A 17,079-nucleotide genomic window follows, 5' to 3' on the forward strand; every position below is an offset into this window, starting at 1 on the left:
GTTGGTAACATCAAATATGACATTTTTCCTGTCTACTCCAACCATGTTTCCTTTTTTTCTTTAAACTATTTATTTTTTTGGGGGGGGGAAAGGGGCAGAGACAGAGGGAGGAAGGATCTGAAGTGGGTTCTGCACTGACAGCAGAGAACCTGACACAGGGCTCAAACTCCCAAACTGTGAGGTTATGACTTGAGCCAAAGTCGAGTGCTCAACTGACTGAGCCACCCAGGTGACCCCACTTCCTCTTTCTTTAAATGACAACCGTGTTAAGTCTTAAGTGCTCCCTATTGACTCTAGTATGTACCAGGAGTTTCCTCTCATCCTTCCTCTAGCCATCCTAAATTACTTAACATTCACTTGAAAATCTGTGTGGCTTTCTACATCTGAAAAGATGTTGTAGGACTCTGTATTTATTATATCTGCATTTGGGACAGGCCAGGCCAGGCTCCTACTTGCCTCTCATGCCCCACATCTAACACCAGGCCAAGTTGTATAGATTCTACCTCTAAAACATTTCTCCAACTTCATGCCACTGACTTAACTCAAAACATCTCTAATCCACTCCCTCAATTTCCCTCCTCATCTTCCAGTCAGTTCAACTTCCAATCCACCAGCAGGGTGATCCCTTAGAATGTGTCCTATCAGCCCTCCTCTTCATAATTTTTCAATAGCTTCCCACAGTTTACAGGATCAGGTTCCAAAGCCTTGTACTTGCACTTAGAAATCTATTCCGGTTAGCCCTGCCTGCATTCCGCTCACATTCAGCTGTGAGCAGCCCACACAGGACGGCCCTCCTTGCCCTGAGCCTCTGGGCAAACTCCTATATCTCCCTCATAACTGAGCTCGGGGATTCTTCTTTCCTTGGTAAAGCCCTCCCTTATCTCCCTTTCCAGAGAGTGTGTACATACATCTTTCACAAGAGTAATCAATCAGTTTGGGTAACTCCTTTTGAACATTTTTCCTTTTCTCAATCAGAATGAAAGCTCCTGGGGTCTGAGATTTTTCTCCATATAATCTTTGGGTAAATATGCAGTAACTGCTAATAGATTTTTGCTTATTGAGAGTCGGTTATTAGCTTAATGTTACTGGTAATAAAGACGATCCTCAAATTCCACTGCAGCATATGAATAACATCCTATAACTTCTGGTGAATGTCTAATTTCTCCCTCCATCCACAAGTATAATACCACTAAATAAGTTTTGATTTGCTGAGGGGAAAAAGAAACGGAGAAAAACATGAAATCGACCATATTTATCTCCAGAAACAAAGCCTCAATTTATTCCATTTATGCCCATGACAGTACAATTATGTCAAACCAATTTAAAATCAGTAGGTCAGGGCACATGCTCATATAGGACAGATTTTCTATAATGATTACGATTAATGGAATAAAAAATGTCTTTGCATACATCATTCCAAAATTCATGCAAGCTGGACATTCTATCCTTTATGACAAAGATATGGATGAAATACCATCTGGCTGTCAAGACAGGGTCAAAGATAAAAGTTTAAACACAAGAAGTAAACAGCCAGTTTGATCCTTCTTTTTTTTTTTTTTATCTATAGAGCAATTCATCAAGTACTATTTCTATGCATCAGTTATCAAAAATTTATTAATACAGAGTACTCAGAATTAAACTAGAATAAAATAAATATCTTCTCTAAGAAACAGTAAAAATCAAGTCATTTAATCTCTATGTCCCTCAGTTTCAACAGGAATCCAAATAATAACATTTCTCCAAATCTCCTTCCAGTTCTAAAATCCTACACAGAAGAGTCTGCTTTAAAAAACAAGACCAAGTATACACAAATAATTAGAAATATTTTAATATTATATGTATTTCTAAATTAATATGCTTCTTATGTAAAATAAAGCAAACTACGATCTGTAAACAGATATTCCTCACTTACCTCAAGATTTTGACATTCCTGAGCAGAATTTGTAGGCAGGCCAATCCACTTTATTTCTTTTTTTTCCTTTGAAATTATGTTCATTGCCATTAGCACATTTAAAGCATCATAAACTCTTCTCCTAATATTCTTCTGGTCATAGGCCTGCTAAAAAATATTTTTAATGAGTGATAAATTTCAAGGGTTAAGATATACTCATAGGATATTAAGATATTTAACTAATATTATTATTATATCTTTAGAGTGCTTAAAGAATTCTATCCCAGTGAAATATCCTTCAAAAGTAACGATGAGATAAAGATACTTCCAAACAATCTAAAACATAAAACAATCTAAAAAGTAAAGATTATGTTACCTACAGATTTAAATTAAAAAACACTAAAAGGCCTTCTTCAAGTAGAAGAAAGATGGATGGGATCTAAGATGGGAGTTTGGAGACATAGTATAGAATGAAGACCACTTGAAAGGTAAATCTCTGGGTATATCTCAATTAACCTCACTGTATAAAACAATGTCTGTGGCATCAAGAATATATATAGAACTAACATACATAACAAGAATATGTATATTAGAGGGGTACTGGAGTTAAAGGAGGCTAAAACCCTGCATTGTGGGAGGATATTAGACTCTGAAAAGAATGCATATTTTAAGCTCTAGGTAAACAGTGCTTTTCAAGTATGTGGTCCAAGGTCTAATACTGATCTGCAACCTGTTACTAGTCTACAATGAAAATAGGGAATGTGGACAAAATGTCATTACACAGAGGACTAAAACACACTGCTTACTTCAGCTGATTTTTTTTTAATGGTAGCAAGATTTTCTCAAAGAAGGAAACTGTGTCAACTCAGACTGTGGAAAAGCTCCTGATTTATTGTGGACAAGCAGTTCCTAAGAACAAAATCCAATTAATCGAATGACATGATAATAAAGGATGGTGGAGAACAATGAATCTATGTAAGGTACAGAACTAAACTTAGATAAATAGGAGATTTAAGTTATAGAACTGAATGTAAATGCTAGAAATCCTGACACTGTAGGGGCACCTGGATGATTCAGTCACTTAAGCATCTGACTCTCAATTTTGGCTCAGGTTGTGATCTCATGGACTGTGAGTTTGAGCCCCACATTGGGCTCTGTGCTGACAGCGTACAGCCAGCTTGAGATTCTGTCTCTCTCTGCCCCTCCCCTACTTGTTCAAGAGCAGACGGGCTCTCTCTCTCTTTCTCTCTTTCTCAAAATAAATAAGTAAACTTAAAAAAAAAAAAAACCCCAAATCCTGACACTGTAGAAATAATGATAATATAATTAAAAAAATCAAAAATGAGCAACAAATTAGGCCTGCTGATATTCTCCTCAACATTTAAAGGGCTTGGGATTCAACACAGATGAACTATTCAGACAGACAAACTAAGTAATAATATAGGTTTGGCACAATATACTTATTTAAAGTCATATGACCAACCAATAATATAATTCTTTTAACAACCACCACTAATAAAGTCAATCTGAATCCTGTGGTAGAGAGGAAAGATGGGAGACATATGTACATATAAATATATTAATTTTTTCCTCTCCATAATCAATAGATAACTGGTTTGCAGGTGATAACTAACAAAAGAAACAAAATATTGAAGTTACTTAAAGTTATAAAGATAACCGATTAAAGAACTAAAGACTACAAACCTTCCAAATTATCAAAAAAAAAAACACAGAAGGGAATAGACAGAAAAAAACCCAACCTTGCTTGTATTCAGGGGTGGGGATGGGGGTGGTTAGTAAAAATGTATGCTAGATGATGAAACGTGCTGAGAAAAAATACCTTGGTACAGTGATATCTGAGCAAAAACGAGGAAACTACATGGCTCCTTAGCAAAGAGATGCAGACAAAGGAAATAGCAGGTATAATAGCCTGATAAGGAGCACATCTGGCACAGTCACTCCAAAACAAAACACGCCCCCCCAACCAATCTCATTCATAACTATCAGTGTAAAACTCCTAGATTTTCAGGAAAATTATGCAGAATTTTATTGAATTCAGTATCTATTTCTGATTTTTTTTTAATTAAGAAAAATGGAAGAAATGTTATGTATGCTGGAGTGTAGTAATTGAGACAGTGTGTAGTAGCAAATGAGATCAGAGAGGCAATGGTGGGCCAGGTCACATAGGGTCTTGTAGAACATTTTGAGAGCTTTCACTGAGAATCATAATGCCATATACCTTCTCTACAGGTGCCAGAGAAAAAACAACAACAACATTACTGTCTAATGGCTCACAATAAAAATCTCAAAGCAATTCCAAAAATATAAATAGTTCAACTAACAGTCTCTGAACACAGGTAATAAAAGTGAAAATTCAGAAAAAATTTCCCATCATCTGGAACTATAAAAACTCTAACACCATTCTTAGATCAGAAAGGAAATTAAAACCAAAGTTGCAGAATATCTAAAGTATAACATTGTATCAGAATCAATGGGATATAGCTAAAGAAGCATACAAGAGGAAAATCACAGCCATAAAGATTTTCATTACTAAACAAAAATAATCAAAGTAAATAAAGTATACATCAGAGTTTATAGGGTAGAAAAATAACAAACGTAACCTGAGGAAAGAGAAGAGAATATTAAATGAAGATTAAAAAAAGAAACTAACTGTAAAACAAGAGGATCAATACAAATTCAAGAGATGGATCTCTAGGGAAAAAAAACTGCAAATATTTAAAAAAAATTTTTTTTCTTTAATGTTTATTTCCTTTTGAGAGAGTGAGACACAGTGTGAACCAGGGAGGGGTAGAGAGAGAGGGAGATACAGAATCTGAAGCAGGCTCCAGGCTCTGAGTTGTCAGCACAGAGCCCGACGTAGGGCTCGAACCCATGAACTGTGAGATCACGACTTGAGCCGAAGTTGGATGCTCAACCGACTGAGCCACCCAGGCACCCATAACTGAATTTTTTATAGACATGTATTATGTATTATTTTTTCAATTAAAAGCAAGATAAAATTTTCTAATTGACTTAGACATAGAAGAAACACTAAAAAATGGACTCAGAAATGTCTCCAAAGTCATTCAAATATAAAAGGTATGTTTAAAAGAAAATGTTCCTTTTGTAACTCCCCAAATTTTATCTTAAAAATACATGGTCATCTTTATGTTTAAGTATATGATAAAAGAATCCTTTCTAAAACAAAACAAACAAAAAATCAACAGCAAAAGAATTCCTCACTAGACAATATGAAACCGTCAAGTAAAGGAGATGGGGATTCCCTAGCTTGTCTGAGTCCTTAAATCAAGGATATAGTCAACCCAGAGATACACTGTTACATCACCCATCACATCAATGTCAAGTGAATGATCTACCTACCGAATCAGCTGCCAAATGGTTATTTGAATTGGTGAACTCTGATACCAGCTCATCAGCCACTTCATTATATGATGTTGTACCCTTCCGCTGAACTTTCTCACACACTTTCATGGAAAAATGTCTCAAGCCTTTTCCATTTTTATCTCCTTTTTTGCTTCGTTTACTAAAAGAGAAAAATATATTTATACACCAGACTTCCTTTACAAAAATATAAGTAATGTGAGAATATAGTAATTTGATTTTTGTTTCAAGTGGTAAATTTTAAAGAATTAAAAAAATTTTCTTTTAATGTTTATTTTTGAGAAAGAGAGGCATAGAATGTGAATGGAGGAGGGGCAGAGACAGAAAGAGACACAGAATCTGAAGCAGGCTCCAGCTCTGAACTGTTAGCACAAAGCCTTATGCGGGGCTTGAACTTGTGAACCGCAAGGTCATGACCTCAGTCAAAGTTAGATGTTTAACCAACTGAGCCACCTAAGCGCCCCTCAAGGGGTAAATTTTAAATTGAATTAGGAATGAAAAAATGTTTTTGAACTTAATTTTTGTCTTAAAAGCCTAATAAAGTATGAAGTTAGAGTGCTTTTCTACACTCATTTATTCAACAAGTATTTAATGACCAGTAACTTACTATTATGTACCAGGTACTGGTTTACGCACTAGGAATAAATCCATGAAGGGAAAAAAACAAAAACACTGCCTAGCCTAGTAGAGTTTACATACTTAATCTTTTGGTATTCTATGTATGCTACAGTTCTTTTTTTTGTTTTGTTTTGTTTTGTTTATTTCTGAGAGAAAGAAAGAGAGAGACAGTGTGATCAGGGGAGGGCGAGAGAGAGAGAGGGACACAGAATCTGAAGCAGGCCCAAGGCTCTGAGCTAGCTGTCAGCACAGACCCAACGTGGGGCTCGAACCCACAAACCGTGAGATCATGACCTGAGCTAAAGTCAGATGCTCAACTGACTGAGCCACCCAGGCACCCCTGTGTGCTACAGTTCTATTTCACCTAAAATTAAAAGTACCACTACTGTCAGTTTCATTTATCTACTAAATTTTCAAACAGAGGTCATAGTATTAATAATGGATCTAAGTCTTCAATTATTTTAAGTTTGGTTAATGCCTAGGCCCAAACTTTGATAACTTACTAACATTTTCAGGGGTTCAATTTAATTCTACTAATCTCTGAGTGCCAACTATATGACGAGAACTGGAGTAGGGACTAGAGCACAAAAATAATAAGGCGAAATCCTTTCCCTCAGTATGAGTCTTGGCAGATGGAAGAAAGACAAAACAGACCTATAAGCACACAGAATTCCAGTAGTAAGGTAAGTGCCAAGTCAGTTATTTATAACGTTCATGGGAATTAGGAAGAGGGACATCTCATCTAACCTAGAATAGGAAGACTTTCTGGGGCAAAAACCAAATGAAAACAATCAACAAAATGAAAAGGCAACGTATGGAATGGGAGATAAATCTTTTATCTGATAGGGGGTCAATACCCAAAATATCTAAGAAATTCCAATCATTCATTAACAAAAAAAACCCCTAAATTAAAATATTTAATTTAATTTAGCCTATGCAAAATACACGAACAGAAACTTCTCCAAAGAAAACACACAAATGACCAACAGCTCTATGAAATGGTGCTCAACATCACTAATCATCAGAGAACTGCAAATCAAAACCACAACGAAGTATTACCTCATACCTGTCATGATGGCTATTTTAAAAAATAGAAACAAAAGGTAGGTGTTGGTGAGAATGTGGAGAAATTACAACCCTTTTACACTGCTGGTGGGAATGAAAAATGGTACAGTTGCTATGAAAAAAGTATGGAGATTCCTCAAAATATTTAAAATAGGATTTCCATAGAATCCAGCAATCCCACTTCTGGATATATATCCAAAAGAACTGAATTAGGATCTCACAAAGAGGCATTTGTACTCTCCTATTCACTGAAGCATTATTCACAATAGCCAAGATATAGAACCAACCTAAATGTCCAGACATAGATGAAATGGATAAAAAAATATATGGTTTGGCCTTAAAAGAGAATGAAACCCTGTCGTATGCAGTAAACAAGGATGGACCTGGAGGATATTACGTTAACAGTCACAGAAAGACAAATAATTCATGATTCCAGTTGCATAGGGTGTCCCAAACAGTCAAACACATAGAAGCAGAGTAGAATGGTGCTTGCCAGGGGTTAATAGGGAATTGTTCAACAGGTATAAAGTTCCATTTATGCAAAATGAGCGAGTTCTAAACACCTGCTAACACAACCTAGTGCCTATAGTCAATGATAACGTACACTTAAAAATACGTTGGGGGTAAATCTCATGTTAAGTGTTCTTAACACCAGGACCAGCACCAGCACCATCAGCACCACCACAAAGATAAACCTGCACTTTATCACATTCCATTAGTATAATTATATTCATTCATAAATTACTTATACATTCTAGTGTTACATACATTAAGAAATGGACTAAATGTACTTAAGAATGAAGTAAGGATATCTACTTTCTTTCCAAATTCCCCAAAAATCACCTGTGCATTCACTGTGGTCAGGCTACTGCTAAAATACTGGGAAGCCACTAAAGGTGTTAAATAGGGAGAGTGGCATGGTGAGATTTTTAGGCAGAGATTCTGGCTGCAAAGTAGAAGATGTACTTATGAGGGGCAAAAGCAGAGACAGAAAGACCAGTTGAGAGGCAAGCCTGGGAAAGAAATAATTAAGTCTTGAAACTGGGGCAACTGGTAGACTGGATAAGAAGAGATGGCTGTGTATAACCTTTAAAGAAAAAAAATCAGCAGAACTAAGTGACCGATGTGAATGGTAAGAAAGAGGGAAATATGAGAATGACCCCCAGAAAGAGGTGCCATTTACTGAGATCAAGGAGACAGGAACAAGTTCATGAGTTCCATCTTAAACCTCCTCATCTGCACAGTCGAATAACTAGGTATATTCCACATGCAGCTATTGAGCACTTGAAATCTGGGAAGTCTGAATTGAGTTATGTTTTAAGTGTCAAATACACACTAAATTTCAAAGACTTGTATGAGAAATAAATGTAAAATATCTCATGAGTAACTTTTACATTAATTACATGTTGAAATATAATATTTTATTTGTTTTTTAAGGTTTATTTTGAGAGAGAGGGATTGTGGGGGAGTGGGGGAGGGGGAGAAAGATAGTGAGAGTGAGAGAGAGAATCCAAATAGGTTCCCCACTGTCAGTGCAGAGCCCGACGTGGGGCTCAAACTCATGAACCATGAAATCATAACCTGTGCCAAAACCCAGGCACCCCTGAAATATAATATTTTAGACACACTGGATTAAATAAGAGACATAAAAATTAATTTCAGGGGTGCCTGGCTGGCTCAGTTGGTAGAGCATGCAACTCCTGATCTGGGGGTTTTGAGTTCAAGCCCCACATTGGGTATACAGATTAAAAATAAAATCTTATCCTGAGATCATTAAAAATAAAATCTTATCCTGAGATTATTATATGTTAACTAGCTTGGAGAAAAAAAAAAAAAGAAAAGAAAAAAGAAAAAAGAATTATCCAGACACTGAAAATAAATAAAACCTTTAAAAAATTAATTTTACATCTGTTTTTGTTTTTTTAATTATTAGAAAATTAAAAACTATACATGGCTCTTACTACATTTCTATTGTGGGGCACCTGAGTGGCTCAGTTGCTTAAGCATCTGACTTTGGCTCAGGTCATGATCTCACATTTCATTAGTTCGAGCCCTGCATCAGGCTCTATGCTGACAGCTCAGAGGCTGCTTTGCATTGTGTGTGTGTTTCTCTCTGTCCCTCCCCTGCTTGTGCTCTGTTTCTTTCTCTCTCTCAAAAATAAATAAACATTAAAGAAAATTACATTTCTATTGGTCAGCAATGATACCAAGTTTGACATGTCAACAGAATTTTCCAATCGATATATTCAATAGATAGTTAAATAATTAAGTCTCACTTTATAAGTGAGCTTATAGGATAGGTCACCTACAAACTTAAGAGCATGTTTACCATGCCAACCTTCTTCCTACCAGTTTCAAAGGATTAGGTATTCCTCTTTGTTTTTAAGTCTAACTTCCTTTTGTAAGATAATAGCTTTATTGAAATATAATTCATACCATAAATTCAATTTTTTAAAGTATACAATTCAGTGGTTTTTAAGAGTTATGCAATCATCACCACAGTCTAATTTCTTCACCCTAAAAAGAAACCCTGTACCCACTGACAGTCATACCTCATTGCCTAGTGTCTACTATTCTATTCTTTGTTGCTATGGATTTGCCTATTTGCCAAAGTAAAGTTTTCAACTTGAGTTTTTTCACTCCAGTGCTTCTGTTTCTGTACTGTTTGCTCTCCTTTGCGCTGTTCTATCCAGTGTTTGTTTTTAATATACAACTTTATTGTGAACTGGAATCTGATCAAGACTCTAGATCCAACTACCTACCACTTTAAAGGTTTGCTCATAAGCAAACTTTGCATGTGAGCGTGAGTGAGAAACAGGCCAGAGAAGGAGAGAGAGAGAATCCTAAACTGTCAGCATGGAGTCCAAAGCAAGGGGCTCAGTCTCAGGAATCATAAGATTATAACCTGAACTGAAACCAGAGTCGGACGTTTAACCAACTGAGCCACCCAGGTGCTCAGTAAGCAAAGTCTTTAGGCTTTCTCTTTAGGATACCAAAAGCGGTTTCTTCAACTAAAAAACTGTTAGGGAAAAAAGGAGGGAGGGAGAGAGAGAGAAGGGGAGTAAGAGGGGAGGATAGATACAGAGGGGAATCTACAGATTTTTTAAGACATATAAACTTATTTAAATTTTTATTCAAATAGACTACACACACACACACACACACACACACACACACACACACACACACACACACCCCAGTTATGGGGGAATCTGGGAAAACAGCAACAACAGCATAGTTTTCAAATTCTCCAAATCCTCACATAAAAAGCGAGCACTAGACAGCAAAACCAAAACTCCTTGCTAACATTTACAACAAACTAGATGACAGGCCCCAGAATACAAACTACTGATAGTCAAAAAGCCTACACAATAAAGAAATACTCAATAGGGCTGCATCTTTTCTTTTTTAAAATTTTTAAATGTTTTTTAAAATTTATTTCTGAGAGAGACAAAGAGAGAGAGACAGTGTGAGCAGGGGAGGATCAGAGACAGAGGGAGACATAGAATCTGAAGCAGGCTCCAGGCTCTGAGCTAGCTGTCAGCACAGAGCCCGACCCAGGGCTCGAACCACGAACTGTGAAATCATGACCTAAGCCGGAATCGAATGCTTAACTGACTGAGCCACCCAGGCGCCCCTCAATGGGGCTGCATCTAATGGAACTCCGAGGGGCGCCTGGGTGGCTTAGTCGGTTAAGCGGTTAAGCGTCCGACTCTCGCTTAGGTCATGATCTCGCGGTTCGTGGGTTCAAGCCCCGGGTCGGGCTCTGTGCTGACTGCTAGCTCAGAGCCTGGAGCCTGTTTCAGTCTGTGACTCCCTCTCTCTCTGACCCTCCCCAGCTCACGCTGTCTCTCTCTCTCTCTCCTAGAAATAAATAAAACATTAAAAAATAATAATAATGGAACTCCAAAAAGGATAATCCCAAAATAGTCAACAAGAATGTACTAGAAAGCACAAGAGACCAATTTGAGAGCATCAACTGAGACAAGGAATTTTACCCTCTTCAATCCCAGCTGAGTGCGAGGAGCACAATAAGGTTGCAACAGTCTAGTCTGTAGGACTCCCACAACTGATATTCAAGAGAAAATGACAAATATTGGAGGTAAGCAAAATATCTACAGACAGTTAAGAGTAGCTGAAGATCAAAGCAAGAAAACAAAATAAATACTAAATGCTAAATTCAAGAAAATGTTTAGAAATAAAATATCAACCCAGAATGACAAATACAAAAACATTCTGAATTTCAAAGAAAAAGAATCCTTCATGCATCTAGAAGTGAAGAATATCAGATTTTTCGACAGCAAGGCATTATGCCAGAGGAAAGTAAGTATATTTAGGAAATTGAGAAAAAGTATGAGCCAAGGACTTTTGTATTCAGTAAAACTGAATTTAATTCAAATTAAATTTAATTCAAATATAAAATGCACAAACTCAGGGATTACTATACCCATAAGCTCTTCCCAAAGAAACCACTAGAGAACAAGCTTCTAAAAATCAAAATGACTACAGAGACATGGACATAATACCTGGTGAGTAATAAATAGACAGTTACCAACAGATCTAAGACTAAATGAGGGCTAGGAGGGAAAAAGTATAGTATATAAGTGGGTATATATTCCATCACCGTTGATAAAGTATGACTGTTAAAAAATGGGGAGAGGGGCACCTGGCTAACTCAGTCAGTTGAATATCTGGCTCTTTTTTTTTTTTTTTTTTAATATTTTTATTTATTTCTAGGAGAGAGAGAGAGAGACAGCGTGAGCAGGGGAGGGTCAGAGAGAGAGGGAGTCACAGACTGAAACAGGCTCCAGGCTCTGAGCTGGCAGTCAGCACAGAGCCCGACGCGGGGCTCAAACCCACAAACCGCGAGATCATGACCTAAGCGAAAGTCGGACGCTTAACCGACTAAGCCACCCAGGTACCCCAAATATCTGGCTCTTGATTTCAGCTCAGGTTATGATCAATCTCCTGATTCTTGAGATTGAGCCCCGTGTCGGGCTCTGCACTGACAGTGTAGAGCCTGCTTGGGATTCAATCTCTCTCTCTGTGTCTGTCCCTCCCTTGCTCTCTCTCTCAAAATAAATAAATACACATTTTTTAGAAATGGTGAAAGAACATATGCAAAACACTTTTAATGTTTTCAGTAACCACATTAAGGGTAATATTAGTATTATTACTTGGGGCAGTAAGCAATGTAATATGGCATAAAACCAATGAAGTAATTATCATATACACTGATTCTATCACCCTTTCATCCCCTATGTCCTTCAAAATCAGGATTCTCTGTATGTTGACATTTTTTTTTTTTTAAGTAGGCTCCATGCCCAATGTGGGGCTTGAACTCATGACCCTGAGATTGAGAGTCATGTACTCTACTGATTCAGCCAGCCAGGCACCCACCCAGGATTCTCAGTATGGAAGAAAGGGAAATGAGATGTAATGGAAAAGATATTTAGTAAGATTTGAATTGGAAGTATCAATATGAACTCATAATGTATTATATGTGTATATATCTTATCTCTGCCCATTTAAAAGAACTGAAAAAAAAAAAAAAAAAAAAAAAAAAGACGAATCTTGTAGCAATGAGCATCTGTATCCCCTAACTGAAACTTGACGTATCTCCCTAAAGGATATCAAAGCTTCTTAGAGAAATGGTTGATTCCAGGCCAGGAAGGAAACACAGAGGATGAACTTCGAATATCTTTTAAAATCAGGTAACAAGCATCAAAGACTACTAGGATTATGTCAAAGAGACTCAAGAGTCAATTAAAAGAGGCTCTCACTAGCCAAAGATGGGACAATTGAAGGTTAACTGTGATAATAAGTACACATGTATGAAACCAATCAAGTATGTTTAAATTAATAAATTCATGATGATAGTTTCTTAAGTTTATTTATTTATTTTGAGTGACAGAGAGAGAGGGAGAGAAGGAGAATCCCAAGTAGGCCCCACACTGTCAGCACAGAGTTTGATGTGGGGCTCAAACTCACGAGCTGTGAGATCATGACTTGAGCCGAAACCGAGAGTGCGATGCTTAACCGACTGAGCCACCCAGGCACCCCCTAATGATATTTTTAAAAGTGAAGATCCGGTCACCTCTGAGGAAGACCAGGAACAAACTCGTCATCTCGAAAACTGGACAATAAAGGGAAAGGGTCAAGCAGGTATCCTGCTTTCTTAGAGGAACTGTACCTCCAGGTAAATAAAGAGCAAAAGATGGAAAGTGTCTTTATATAAAGTAGTGCCAGTAGTTAGAATAACACTAATTGCAACCCACAAGAAATTAACAGTTATAACCATTAAACACCGGTTGTGTTCACATCATTAAAAAAGGAGATGAAAGAATACACCACTATCTATAGTCTTGCCAAGGATCAAACACCAGTCTGATAGAGCCACTGAATCCTACTGCCAAACTACAGGAAATACAGAAAATAGCGGAGTATATTGAGATGCACGTGAGTTTCAAATAGATAAAATCTAGACTGTGGGAAACTGCAGAGGCCAAATAGCCTAGTTTCAACAACTAAAGTATAAGGAAAATAATGGGACAGAAGCGAAATCTATATATAAAAGATATTAACTTTTTTTTTTTTTTACATTTATTTATTTTTGAGAGACAGAGCACAAGCCAGGGGAGGGGCAGAGAGAGAGGGAGACACAGAATCTGAACAGGTTCCAGGCTCTGAGCTGTCAGCACAGAGCCTGATGCGGGACTCGAACCCACAAACCGTGAGATCATGACCTGAGCCAAAGTCGGACGCTCAACTGACTGAGCCACTCAGGGGTTCCCCTCAACTTTTTTTTTCTTTTAATGGACAAGACTAAAATGTGCCAAAGGATGCACATTTAGGTAAAACTACTTAAACATGCAAGGAAGTGATTACTATAAAAATCGGGATAATGGTTATTTACAGGGGAGAGAGGGTATAGTGATTGGGATGGAACATGGCTTTTGGGTTCTGCTTCTTGATCGATGGTTATAAGACTGTTTGCCTTAAAGTAATTCATTAGTCATACATTTGCTTTTTGGTGATTTTTCTGTAACTGAATTTTATTTTACAAAAAAAAACCCAGCAAACAAAACATGACATTTGAAACAGCTAGAAGTTTGAATACTTACTACATATTTGATATTAAAGAATTATTGTTATTTTTTTCTAGGTATAACAATGATATTGTAGATATATTTAAGAAGAAGTTTTTTTAGATAGAAGCACAGAGAGATTGGGGCGCCTGGGTGGCTTAGTCGGTTAAGCGTCCGACTTTCACTTAGGTCATGATCTCGTGGTTCGTGGGTTCGAGCCCCGCGTCGGGCTCTGTGCTGACTGCTAGCTCAGAGCCTGGAGCCTGTTTCAGTCTGTGACTCCCTCTCTCTCTGACCCTCCCCTGCTCACGCTGTCTTTCTCTCTCTCTCCTAGAAATAAATAAAACATTTAAAAAAAAAAAAAGAAGCACAGAGAGATTTATGATGAAAATGATAGGATGTCAGGGATTTGCTTTACAACAATACAGGAGGGAATATATACAAAATGAGATAAGCCATGAATAGATTATTGTTGAAGTTCAGATATGTGCAAACATAGGAGGTTCATGATATTAGTCATCTACTTCTACATTTTAAATTCTCTGAAGAGTTTTTTAAAAAGAGAGAAAAAAGAATGGTTTGAGTATAGCTGTGATATTTACAATGGTTTAGTCCTTAACCTCAGTTTCCTATAGTCAGCCCAGCTTTCTCAGGAAGGGGTCTTTAAACATCACAATACCATATTAATATAAAGGACAACCCAACGTACACAATATATAACTCTGGATCCTACTGCAGTTCTCATCTAGATGAGTGACAGGACCATCCACCCAATCACCCCAGCCAAAACCCAGATTCATCCTATGTTCTTCTAAGTCCCTTTCTAACGAATTGATATAATTCTATCAAATCTAATCTAATTCAAGTCCTAACTAGCTTTTGAATTTCACTTCTTCTCTGCATTCCCACTGCCCTAGTTCAGGCCCTCATAATCTCTCTAAGAATATAACCAGAGCCTTATAAGGGTTCTCCTTTGTGCTGTCTAGAGGCATTCCAATCCCTCCTCCATAGGGTCATTATGGTGATCTTTCTACGTAAACTGGATCACGGCCTATTCAGTTTAAACCCAGTGGTAGTGGCAAATAGTAAATACTTACTGAATGCTATATATGTACTAGTCACTGTTCTAAGTAATTTCATTTTTGAAAGGAATCTACCAATTCCTGTTTGCTACATATATTTTCACACAAAGCCCACACTATGCTGATTTGCCCTCAGAGTTTGGGGTATTTAGATACAAATGGCTGGCCACACATAAATTTGTATAATTAGTACAAGGTAGGTGACAAAAGTAAATAAGAATTGCTAAAAATAGGAGTGCACGAGTTATTCTGAAAGAAATATGTTGTGCATGGGGTTTTATATTTATGCTAAGAACTGGATAATGGTTTAAAGTAAACAAAATTCTCAATTCCATGTTTATAAACTTTTTAAAAGCCAGGGATGGAGCAGGGTTTTTCATGTAATTCTAGGTCTTTTTTTAAAAAAGGAGCAATAAGGGGCCCCTGGGTGGCTCAGCTGGTTGAGCATCATATTTTGGCTCAGGTCATGATCTCAGAGTTCCTGGGTTTGAGCCCTACATCGGGCTCTGGCTGATAGCTCAGAGCCTGGAGACTGCTTCAGATTCTGTGTCTCCCTCTCTCTGCCCTTCCCCCACTTGTGCTCTCTCTCAAAAATAAATAAACAAACATTAAAAAAAGGGGGGAGCAGGGGCGCCTGAGTGGCTTAGTCGGTTAAGCGTCCGGCTTTCTCTTGGGTCATGATCTCGCGGTTCGTGGGTTCGAGCCCCACGTCGGGCTCTGTGCTGACAGCTAGCTCAGAGCCTGGAGCCTGCTTCGGATTCTATGTCTCCTCTCTCTCTGACCCTGCCCTGCTCACACTGTCTCTCTCTCTCTCTCTCTCTCCTAGAAATAAATAAAAATATAAAAAAATTTAAAAAAATAAAAAAAATAAAAAAGAGGGGAGCAATAAGATAATCATAGGGTAGTTTAGGGCAATCACCTGACTAATCTGCCTTCTACTGTCAGACATGGATAATATTTAAAGGAAGAAACTAAACATAGTCCTTAAATAGGAACAACTAGACTTTTAATAGCTAATGAAACATACCCTTGAAACAATTATAAGACTACATATAAGAATTTTATTAGATTAGTTCAGTTTGTGAAACTAGATTAAATTATAAAATATAGATATTAAAGAAAATAATTTTATAAAATTATAAGATTTTTCATGATTTTATAGAAATATATTTTTATATATAAGAATTTTATAAAAATATAAAGATAAAATAAAATAATTTTATAAGATTAGTTCAGTTCATGAACTTGAAGAAAACTGGTTAAATATCAACAATGGTAAACTATTTATTAGCTATGTATTTTGAGCAGTTTACTTCATTTAGCTCTGACCCATGATGCTTCACCTGTCTGAAAAACAGAAATACAAGTGCCCGTCTCACAAGGTTGCTGTGAGGGAGGATTAAATGATACCACAGGTGATTTTTCTCTTCATGAGTTGCCAGAATTTTCATAAGCAATATGAAACTGAAGGATACTACTCAGCACTGGCTGAATCAAGAAATTAAGCTTGCTCTTTGGAAGTGTGGTAGAGCATCATGCCAAAGCCCAACCAATACCCACACTAAGATTCAACAGAAATTAGAATAGCTAAAATCTATAGTACACAGATAGGGGATTGCTCCTGCAACCAAGTCTATACAAACTTCTTCGAAAGTTAAGGAACATGGGGTGCCTGAGTGGTTTAGTCAGTTAAGTGTCTGACTTTGGCTCAGGTCTTGATCTCACAGTTTGTGGGTTTGAGCCCAGCACTGGGCTCTGTGCTGACAGCTCTGAGCCTGGAGCATACTTCAGATTTTGTGTCTCCCTCTCTCTCCCCATCTTTTGCTCATGTTCTGTCTCCCTCTCTCTATCTCAAAAGTAAATAAACATTAAAAAATAAAAAAGAAAATATCTAAATGAATGAAGCCAATTTCAAGCTTAACCAATCACAGAG

General features: G+C 37.2%; 1 protein-coding gene across 5 annotated transcripts in view; it reads right to left on the minus strand.

Annotated features, from left to right (window-relative positions):
- TFDP2 (transcription factor Dp-2) overlaps positions 1 to 17,079 on the minus strand; it is a 115,643-nt gene that overhangs the window by 12,666 nt on the left and 85,898 nt on the right. For 4 of the 5 annotated variants that reach the window (XM_039248549.1, XM_039248547.1, XM_039248550.1 and 1 more), the window contains 2 exons: positions 5,273 to 5,435; positions 1,913 to 2,059 (listed from right to left, as the gene is read on the minus strand). In XM_039248549.1, coding sequence (XP_039104480.1) covers positions 1,913 to 2,059; positions 5,273 to 5,435 — 310 coding nt within the window. The remainder of the gene's footprint in view (positions 1 to 1,912; positions 2,060 to 5,272; positions 5,436 to 17,079) is intronic. The other variant, XM_039248548.1, reaches the window with a different exon arrangement.

This window comes from Hyaena hyaena, unplaced genomic scaffold, assembly GCF_003009895.1.
Source record: "Hyaena hyaena isolate Hyena2069 unplaced genomic scaffold, ASM300989v1 scaffold_311, whole genome shotgun sequence".
Taxonomy (NCBI): domain Eukaryota; kingdom Metazoa; phylum Chordata; class Mammalia; order Carnivora; family Hyaenidae; genus Hyaena; species Hyaena hyaena.